The sequence below is a fragment of the Emys orbicularis genome, chromosome 6 (genome assembly GCF_028017835.1).
Source record: "Emys orbicularis isolate rEmyOrb1 chromosome 6, rEmyOrb1.hap1, whole genome shotgun sequence".
In the NCBI taxonomy this organism is placed as follows: Eukaryota; Metazoa; Chordata; order Testudines; family Emydidae; genus Emys; species Emys orbicularis.
In genome coordinates, this window is record NC_088688.1 from 20,910,414 (window position 1) to 20,921,165 (window position 10,752).

General features: G+C 39.2%; 1 protein-coding gene across 1 annotated transcript in view; it reads right to left on the reverse strand.

The window, feature by feature from the left end:
• The window catches only part of ATP8B1 (ATPase phospholipid transporting 8B1), a 71,017-nt gene extending 62,319 nt beyond the window's left edge, over positions 1–8,698 (reverse strand). The window contains exons 1-3 of the mRNA XM_065406631.1: positions 8,518–8,698; positions 4,074–4,171; positions 903–1,016 (exon numbers count right to left, since the gene is read on the reverse strand). Of these exons, the coding sequence (XP_065262703.1) occupies positions 903–1,016; positions 4,074–4,171; positions 8,518–8,698 (393 nt within the window). The remainder of the gene's footprint in view (positions 1–902; positions 1,017–4,073; positions 4,172–8,517) is intronic.
• Positions 8,699–10,752: the final 2,054 nt, after the last annotated feature.

The following is a 10,752-nucleotide window of genomic DNA, read 5'->3' on the forward strand; positions in this document are numbered from 1 at the left end:
AGACAAGGCCTAAAACACTAACTATATACAACTTTGTTTGTGAAAGTGCATCACTTGCAAGCGGACACTGATCGTTCCGATCCAGACCATGCGGCGGTGAGAAGGAACTGGAGACACAGTCTGTCTGTCCTGCCCTTGGTCACCTCAGACAAAACCATGAGGTGAGTCAGGGCTCATGCGTGGACCAACCAAAATTCTCTGGCTCCGGATGCATAGTGCACATGCATAAACCCTCAGTGGACTACAATAGGGCCCATCACTCAAAGAAGAACGTAAGTTATCCAATTCCTTGATTTGAACACATTAAGTTCTTTAAAAGGTGTGTTCTTAAGTCAGGTTAGCTAACTCAGGTTAAAATAGAAGTGAAGACATGGCAACTCTTAACTTGTGTTAGCAGTTCGATATAAAGTCTATATGGGATCCTGGGAGTGAACATTGGCTTTAGGTTGCCATGCCTTCAAGACTATATTAACCTGAGTTAGCTACGTGAATTAAGAATGCACATTTTTTTTTCCTGGCAGTGAAAACATAACCTACGAGCTCCAGTCATGGACTAGAACCACATTGTGCTAGGCACTGTACAAACTTAAAGCAAAAAGGATGGTCCATACCCCAAATTGCTCACAGTCTAAGTAACTAGTTGTATTCTAAGCAGGGTACACAAGGTATAAATCTAAATATCAAGCTAAAAGGATCAATGTGCAAATAAAGTGCATTGCTCCAAGTTCATATTAAACTTGCTGAATTTTAAAAGCAGTTAGTCTGGAGTTGTTTATAAAGTCCACTTTAGTTTCATGATAGCAATGTCACAAAAAGCAGTAATATTCAGCTGCATTACTGAGTAACTGAACTTATATTATCATCTTTATCATAATTATCTGTATTATGTAATCAAATTTTACCTGTAAAATAAGAAGAACCAGGAAATAGAAGTTGGCCACTCTTTTAAACTGTTCTAGCAAATTCAATGGTAAAAAGGTAATTGCATTGTATTTGTAGGTCTTAATTGCATTCCCCTGTTGAGAAAAAAATTAAAAATAAGTCATTCTAAATAGCAATATACTAATGGATACTTTTCCAATCCAATTTGTATTTCATGTAAAATGTTTTACTTTATAGTATCCCTCTCTACAAATGGCCGTGTAAGTTAAATGTATTATGCAAACCAGTTTAACAAGGATCACTAGTCAAGTCAACCAAAATGACTGTTGGCTTGAATGTTATTTCTAAGCTGCCTTTTGTTGCTTTAGCCGTCAACTAGCAATATCTTAAAAGGATTATCTGGAGCACTATGTAAAATCAAGGGACTGGAAATAGGATACTGAGTTTTTACCTCAAGGCAACTCCTTCAAACTGAACTCAGGTCAGTAGTGATAATTGAAAAGTCATTCCTGTTTGATAACTGTGCAATGGTCTAATTACAGTCCTAAGAGAAGAGCAGGAAAGGACTAGAACCAGACAGATATCCTACTAGGATCTAGCAATTCTAAATTATTTGTAAAAAGCAACAGAGTGTCCTGTGGCACCTTATAGACTAACAGATGTATTGGAGCATAAGCTTTCATCTGACGAACAGGGCCGGCTCCAGGCACCAGCTTGCCAACCAGGTGCTTGGGGCGGCCACTCCGGAGAGGGGCGGCATGTCCAGCTGTTGGGCGGCAATTCGGCGGATGGTCCCTCACTCCCGCTCGGAGCGAAGGACCTCCCGCCGAATTGCTGCCGCAGATCGCAATTGTGATCGCGGCTTTTTTTTTTTTTTTTTTTGCGCGGCTTGGGGCGGCAAAAACCCTGGAGCCGGCCCTGCTGACGAAGTGGGTATTCACCCACGAAAGCTCATGCTCCAATACGTCTGTTAGTCTATAAGGTGCCACAGGACTCTTTGTTGCTTTTTACAGATCCAGACTAACATGGCTACCCCTCTGATACTCTAAATTATTTGATCTCTTTCCATGACCACAAGAACAACGGATATCCTTATTGGCAGTTTTAACTGAGGCCAGATGTACACATTAAAATGTACACAGATGAACACAGTTTGGCCAATGTACATGGCAGAAGGGCATTGCTGGCACATATCACATTAGTAGATGTACGGGTGAATGAGCCCCTGATGGTGTGGTTGGGTCCTATGATGGACCCATTAGGGGCTCATCTTAATTAATTAGCCTCTTAGGGTTGATATGGCTACTTCCACCTTTTCATGTTCTGTGTGTGTATATATATATATATATATACACACACATATACATACACACACATACAGCCCACTTCTTCAGATGCATAGAATAGAACATTATATATATAAAAAAATAACAGGAGTACTTGTGGCACCTTAGAGACTAACAAATTTATTAGAGCATAAGCTTTCGTGGGCTACAACCCACTTCTTCGGATGCTTATGCTCTAATAAATTTGTTAGTCTCTAAGGTGCCACAAGTACTCCTGTTATTTTTGCAGATACAGACTAACACGGCTGCTACTCTGAAACCTGTCATTATATATATATATATATATATATATATATATATATATATATATATAATGTTCTATTCTATGCATCTGAAGAAGTGGGCTGTAGCCCACAAAAGCTTGTGCTCAAATAAATTTGTTAGTCTCTAAGGTGCCACAAGTACTCCTGTTCTTTTTGCGGATACAGACTAACACAGCTGCTACTCTGAAACCATACAAAAGCTAGTAGGAGAACACTTCAATCTCCCTGGATATTCAATAACAGATTTAAAAGTAGCCATTCTTCAACAACAAAAAACTTCAAAAAACAGACTTCAAAGAGTAACCTCAAAGCTACAATTCATTTGCAAACTTAACAACATTAATTTGGGCTTGAATAGGGACTGGGAGTGGCTGGCTCACTACAAAATCAATTTTCCCTCTCTTGGTATTGACACCTCATCATCAATTATTGGGAGTGAACCACATCCACCCTGACTGAATTGGCCTTCAAATTGGTTCTCCACTTGTAAGGTAACTCCCTTTTCTTCATGTGCCAATAGATATTTATGCCTGTATTTGTAATTTTCACTCCATGCATCTGAACAAATGGGTTTTTTACCCACGGAAGCTTATGCTCAAATAAATCTGTTAGTCTTTAAGGTGCCACCAGACGCCTCGTTGTTTATGTAGAATAGGTAGGAAGGGTTCCGATTGCAGAATCTTTATTACTGATGTTCATGCATAAGACAGAAATAACCCAAATTGACTTTCAGATACTAGCAGAGCTTGCAGGGGTTGGCAATTAGAAAAACATTTTATTTATAAAATAAACAAGTTATTGCCCTGAAAGTAATCAAGACAGGCCAATGTGAAATCCCATGATACCACTGTTTATCATTTAAGACCAGAACTGCACACAAGCACTACTACTATGCTGTTTATTTTAAAATAATCCTACTGTTTTTAAAAATGTATGTTTTAAAACACAATTTTTTTATAAAGTTATTTATACATCCATAACATGGTTTGATTTAGAGTGGGTGACCTAAGCCAACAACGAGAAGACTCCATTGTACCTAAGCATTTGGAAATAGATAATCATTTATTTTGAAGATACACGGAATTCTGGCTTGACCAAGATGCTGTCTGCCTAAAGGCTGCGCTTAATAAAGTATTGAAAATAAAATACTTAAACATTATTTGATTCAAATGTTAGTGACAGCCATAGTCCAGTGAATAGGATGCAGCTCTGGGATTCAGGAAGTCTGGGTTCTAAATGGCTTTTGGCTCACAAGTGTGTACAGCAATTTAGTGCATGGCAAGCCAGGCTATAGCACACAAGCTAGCCATGGTATGGTGCACTAAACGTTCCATAGTGCACTTTGATGTAGATTCAAAGTCTGACTTGCCACACACCAAATAACCATGTGGGCAAGTCCTTAGTCAAATCACTCTGTGCCTCAGTTAATCCGTTCATGATACTTAGCCAACTTTGCAGATTGCAGAGGTATACTAGTACATGTACATGGTTTAATTATTGGAACATTTAATCATGAACTAACAAGTGTTCCTCCTGACAAAAAATCTACATCAGTCATTATATATAAAGGAAGATGGCTTACAGCATATTTGCTTTTCTTGAAGCATAGAAATGTTGTTTTCTTAAACTGGGGTTGTTCGTGGAAGTTTCGATCATTTGCCTTAACTTGCCAGCTGCAATCTGGGAGGGGAAGGGGAAAAAAAAAATGCCACACACATATCAAAATGAATCATAACACTTGACTGCTCCAACGATTGGGAAACAAGTCTACAAATTTAAGGTTTACCCCTCCATATCTTTTAAGGCAACATGCAATGGAAAAAATCAAGTTGGGCCTCTGAACCTTTTCTCATTTCTGTATTGTTGGTAAAGAAGGCCTCAAAGAATTTTGTAAAAAAGCATCCTGTTTGTCTATATAAGCAGCTGAAGTCTAACCTACTCTGGGAGAAAAACCATGTTTGGGAAGCAGAAAATTAGGAACGTTATGTTACAACATGCTGGAAACTAAACAACTGAGGGAAAAGATTTTTAATCAGACTGTTTTGTTTTGCTTACACCCATCTAACTCCAATGCCTAATGAACAAAAAAAAGGGTGTCTCAGAGACTGAGCAATCTTGCCCTTTTAATTAACGTGTGAAAGCTCACAATGCACCTCTGGGACCTCCTAAGAAATCCTCCAACAATACTAGGCAAAGCCAGACTTGACATCCCCAATATTTCTAAGATAAAAAACAAGCAGAATTTAAATGTCCACCCCTTTCTGACCACTTGTCTAAATCTTAGAGAAGGGCCCAATCCCAGTTTCATTAAAAATCCTACACAGTTCATCTTTAAGTCTCTGACTTTCAGCTAGTTCTAATTTGTGCGGAATTGCTAACATAATAACCAAGAGTTTTACAGCAATAAAGTGCAGGTTCAGCAATGAAGAAATATTCTTCCTGCTATTGAGTTGCTTTGTGTCCAGCAGAAACTTTGTGTCAAAGCAAAGAAAAAAAAAAAAAAAAAAAAAAAGTCCAAGGAGCCTTTTACATCCCAGAGTGGCATTATGCTACGCAGGGCCGCCCAGAGGATTCAAGGGGCCTGGGGTCTTCGGTGGCGGGGGGGGGGGGGGGGGGGGCCCTGCGCCGAATTGCCGCCGAAGACCCGGCGCTTTGGCGGCGGGTCCCGGAGTGAAAGGACCCCCTGCCGCCGAAGACCCGGAGCGGAAGAAGCTCTGGGGGCCCGGGCCCCACGAGAGTTTTCCGGGGGCCCCGGAGCGAGTGAAGGACCCCGCTCCAGGGGCCCCGAAAAATTGCCCCACTTCCCCCCCCCCCCCAGGGCAGCCCTGATGCTACGCCAGGGGTTTGCAATCCATCTTTTTATAGGCCTGGACACTCTGGTATGCCTGAGATGCCCAGACCTGAAGAAGAGCTCTGTGTAGCTCAAAAACTTGTCTCTTTCACCAACAGAAGTTGGTCCAATAAAATACTACCTCACCTACCTTGTCTCTGGGATGGAGATGTGAATTTAGAACTGGTCAAGCAGTTCCTGTGAGAAGGGGATTGTCTGGGTTGTGTGCACCACAAGTACCTCATACAGATGCTCCTTATCTTCCCTCCATGCTGCCTTTGCACTCTAACCTGTCCACTCCCTGCCCCATTGTGTCATTTTGTCCCTTTCCCTTGCTCAACTGCTTCACTCCACCCCTTATACGTCCAGTCCAGTTCTCTCACACCCACACACACACACACACACACACACACACACACTACATTCTAGGCCTTCACGTTCTGTCTATCCACTGTCTAACCCTTATCCTCCACTATCCTCCAGTTTCCTCTCCTGCCCTCAGGCCCATATTGTTGGTACCACTACCTACCTTGCTCCCGGCACCTCAAAATCCAGTCATTTAGACCCTGCCTAAACTTTGCTCAACTTGTCTAACAGGTTTTTTAATTGGTTTTCAAACAATTTGTCTGCCCAGTATGAGTGAGGCCAAGCCAGTTCTGAACACTGTATTAGACCAGTTTTCTAGATTCTGCACCTACATCAGTCTCCCTCTACACACAGTCCCACAGACAAGATCACGGCATCTCTGATCAACAATCCTTCTTGCTCTGATTATTCTTCATGTTATACGTGTGAGAGTGTGGAGCAACAAGGGTGCTGAACTATATCCAGTAGCTCTGGGAATCCCACAAGCAGGGGCATGGTACAGTGACTTAACTGAATCCTGCCCCACACGATCAGGGAACTCCTGCAGGCTGCCCCATAGGGTGGGGAATATATGCTTTTTTTAAAGCAGTTTCCTAGTCAATAGTCAGCCAAGTTGCAACCTGCCTGACCTGTTTCAAATAGAGAAAAGATTGGTGGTAACTGCAGGATAGATATATTGGCTTCCAGTCTGTTCTCTTAATCCTTTTTTCTCATTAAGAGCAGCAGCAATGAATGGGCACCTTATGTTTTGGCCATTCAGCAAAGACTGGATGTTTTTTCTAAGAGATCTGCTCTAGGAATTACTTTGGGGAAGTTCTGTGGCCTGTATTACACAGGAGGTCGGACTAGATGATCACAATGGTCCCTTCTGGCCTTGGAATCTATAAGTCTATAAACCCTACTGTAAGAAAACTGAGGTTCTAAAATAGATTGTATCACTGATCAGCCAAACCAGTTGCAAAAAAAAAAAAAAAAAAAAAAAAGTAAGTGCAAGCAGACCTGGTTACGACATGCTTGTCCCCTCACATGATTAAAGTGCTGTCCTGAACAGTAATGTGCGTTTATGAATGCACCTTATTGTAAGCAGGTCCACTGACAATTGTTGTAGCATACATGGACCTTAGTGGTAACCTGGACTGATGCTAATGCTGGAAGACTATGGATGACTGGACAATGAGGAGAATTCTGAATTAAGTAATGAGTTAGTGAAACCTGATTGAGGGGAAAGTCTTATTATTCAGACTACTTGGAAGGGTTCTTATTTTACACTCTTCATTGAGGAAGAGAAAAGCTGTTCTTAAAGGATTCAACTTCTAAGAAAACTAAATGGAAATCTTCTCTATTGAGAAAAAGCAACAAGAATGAGATTTCTGTAGTGCTATCTGACAATAGAAAACCACTGGACTAACCTAGTTCGGTACATTCCACAGATTCTGCAAATTAAGCAGAGAGTTTTGACTTTATTAACCAGAGCGAAGAAAACGAAGATGAGCATAGATAAAAAAAAAAAAAAAAAAAAAAAGTCTAGCCAACATGGCTGCAAATATTGCTCTCTCATGTAAACGAACGCACTTTCGTCCTGTTGAATCTGCAACCAGACAAACATCTGCAGCCAAACGGAAGAAGTATGAACTTCCCCCATTGATCATGAAATTATGTTAGCTTTGAAGTTTAATTATTAAATGATTGAATTAGATACCAACATTGCTGACCATGTCATTGCTGAATGACAAACTAAAGATAGCCAGCAAAGTCTAATTTCCAATGCAGCTAGAAATACCTTCCATATCCTGACACTCCATTAGAAACTGCTGCTAGACACACATTCTAGTAGCAAAAGTGGAACAACAGTGCTGATTCATGATTTTGTCTCTAGAGGCCATGAAGAGAAGCATAAAATCCACCAAGACGACTACTTCAAGATGAAAAATATTTTTGAACTGTTATTTTTAATTTAAGTCTCCAGCTGGCAGTGGCAACTTGTTAAAAGTCATTTATAAAACTGTTGAAACTCAAAGCATGTGCATCTCTCATTTACACTGGTAGAAATTAACACCAAATCTACATACTTTGTTTGCTTCCATTACTTGTAAATTAAGTCTTTAATGAGTAGAAATGTTTCAGAAGTAACCTACTTAGTGAAAAAATTAATCAGTGTATTAAATGCTTCTGTTTATTCTCTAGAGTCACAACAGCAAAAGACAAACAGACTCTAGCCAGTCATCTTGACAATTTTTTTGCCACTCTTCCAGTACTCCAGGTACCTGTGTATTACATTTATTATTTAAAACTGTGAGGGCACCCAAAATGTGCCAGGTACTTTCCAAAGAGCAATCCCTCTCCTTAGACCTGATGTCAGCACCACCCACCAGTTTGTAGACATGACCTATCTGCTGCTAACCCAGAAACAAAATTAAATAAAATTGCTAAAAAAACCAAGTGGAAAGCTAGCAATAAATCTGAAGTCCCATGAAAGGTTCAGGAGTAACAGTCCATCAGTTTGTGAACATTTCTGAATAAATAGACTGGAACTGATCAAGCTCATATTTGATGACCTCAGATCATAGTGTGAAGCCACTTCACTGGGCCCAAATAGCTGTAGTGGGATGCGATTTTGTAGATGAGCGTGGATTAACTTTCTAGTTGACATTGGTTAACTGCATTTTCTAGTAATCTATGTAGATCTGCCCAGGGGGAAAGTATTGAGTATATTCTTAAATCTGAAAATAAACGGAACAAATTCAGCAATCTATGCATATCTGGTACACTGAACAATCCTCTGAACCTTTATATTCAATAGTTAGTTCGGTACAATTTATCATACTATTACCTTTCTTAACTGGTTCTCTGCTCTCCTCAGCCTCTCTGTTGATTCGGTTTTGCTCTGGTTCAACTGCAGGCAGCGGACTCTCCAATTCATCTTCTGTTTCATCATCACTGTAGGGCATTACCTCATCATTTGGCTGAGAGTCCTCATCAAAGGTTGTCTCTGAATCCCTGTCTGAATGCATTCTGCCAGCAGTCTGCAAACACTTGATAAAGGCAATGAATTGATAGTTAATATAACAAAAGCATAAAAAGCATTCTGATCGTCTCTTCTTAAAATCAGGTTTGAAAGCAGCTCTGCTAAGAACTCTTTTTGCTGAGTTCAGACTCCAATTTCAAAGATAGTTCAGAGCCATGGAACAGGATTTCGAATCCAAGACCTTTAGCACATCTAGATTATCTTTTTGAAATTTTAAGCAGACTGATGTAATGATGATTGTAAATGACATACTAATTCCTTGATATACCCATAAATTCTAGCAAGTATTACAACAGTATTACTAACTTCAGGACCACATAGGTCTTTACAGCTGTTACTATACTGCAGCCCATGTCATCTCAAAAAGGAGAGACACTACGGATAGAATTCAGATCCTTCTGGTTCAGAAGTTCAGGCTCTTACCACTTGAGCTAGAAGAGAACCTTCATTAGCAGTGACTGGTATAGGGACTGGTAATCAATTCCATTAGGAGGGCAGAGGGAGAAGCTCACACACAAGTAATTTCTTTCAATAAGATTAAATGAATCTTTATTTTTCATATCAAAAAACCAAATGTGAAGTGTTTACTTCTACAGGATATTTGGACATCATGACTATTCTAATAAAAAAAACAGTAAAGACATTCATATTATTGCACTGTAAAATGTAGCATTCTGATGCAGTAATAAAAGTAATGTACTTAGAACTGATTACAAATACAAATTTACATTGGAGGCTTATACTATACACAAGTCTGTTTAAAAAAAATCCTCAGCATTGAACACGTTATTGTACCTACATACTCTCATAAGATAAAAGCATAGCTAGTCTTCACCTGTTCCTGAAAGACCCTTCAAAATGTTTAAATTCCAACTCCCAAAAGTCAAACTATAAACACAGATTTGTGGTCTCTATTTTCAGAAGAAAAGTTTTTGCAAATTATGGCTTTTGAGAAACAATTCCTTTTAAAATGTTCAAAGATCTGGCCTTCTCTGAATTTTCACAATCCTGGATATGAGCAAGACTTCTAAGAGGAATCATCAGTCTCATCTACTAAAGTATTTTTAAAGAGCTGAAAATTGTTAATTTTGGAGTATTTTCAGCATCTTGTGAAGGATCATTTCCTATTTTTGCAGTAAGCCTCCAAGATGCATGTTTCAAAGCGTTAGGTCATTTTTAAAAAGTCGAGTTTTTAAAAATATACTTAAATGGTACAGAAATGCCTTCATTGAATTATACAATCTGGTGTTAATCTTCAAAACATGAAATATAAATTTAATAACCATGACTTGGAAGAATAGTAAGATGTTAAAGACACTGTGTGTTCATTAGCAATTAAACAGGACTAATGGAACCATTTTTAATGGAACATGTTTAATAATTTGTTTGCCTATCCAGACTTGCCCTGATAACAGATTGCAAATCACACTGTAGACAAGTTTGGAAACCCACCCATGAAGCATTTCACAATTATGAGCCCTGTCATTTGGGAGAAAGAATATGAACAGAAAAAGATGAATGATAATTGGGAACTGTAAGATATTTTACTAGATGCCCAGAAAGCCACAACTAAGAAGGAAGGTCACACTGCTTAAAAAACAATCTGGCATAGAGAGGAAGTAAAAGCAGCAATTTAAAAACAAAACAAAAAAACCCACCACATAAACAGAAGAAAGGGGAAGATGATAGAAATGAATATAAATCAGAAACTAGGAATTGCAGAAAATTGATAAGGGAAGCAAAAGGACACTTGACAAAATCTACAGCCAGCAGAGTTACGTATACTAGGAATAAAAAGAACCTTAATAATGGTATTGGCCTATGGAATGGAAATGGTAACAGTCAATAATAATGCAGAAAGAGGAAAAGGTGTTCAATAAATATTTTTCTTCTGTATTTAAGAAAAAACCAGATGATGCAATCTTGTGTAATGATGAAACACTTTCCATTCCAAAAACAACAAGAGGATGTTAAACAGCACCTCCTAAAGTCATGCATCCGACGAAGTGGGCATTCACCCACGAAAGCTTATGCTCCAAT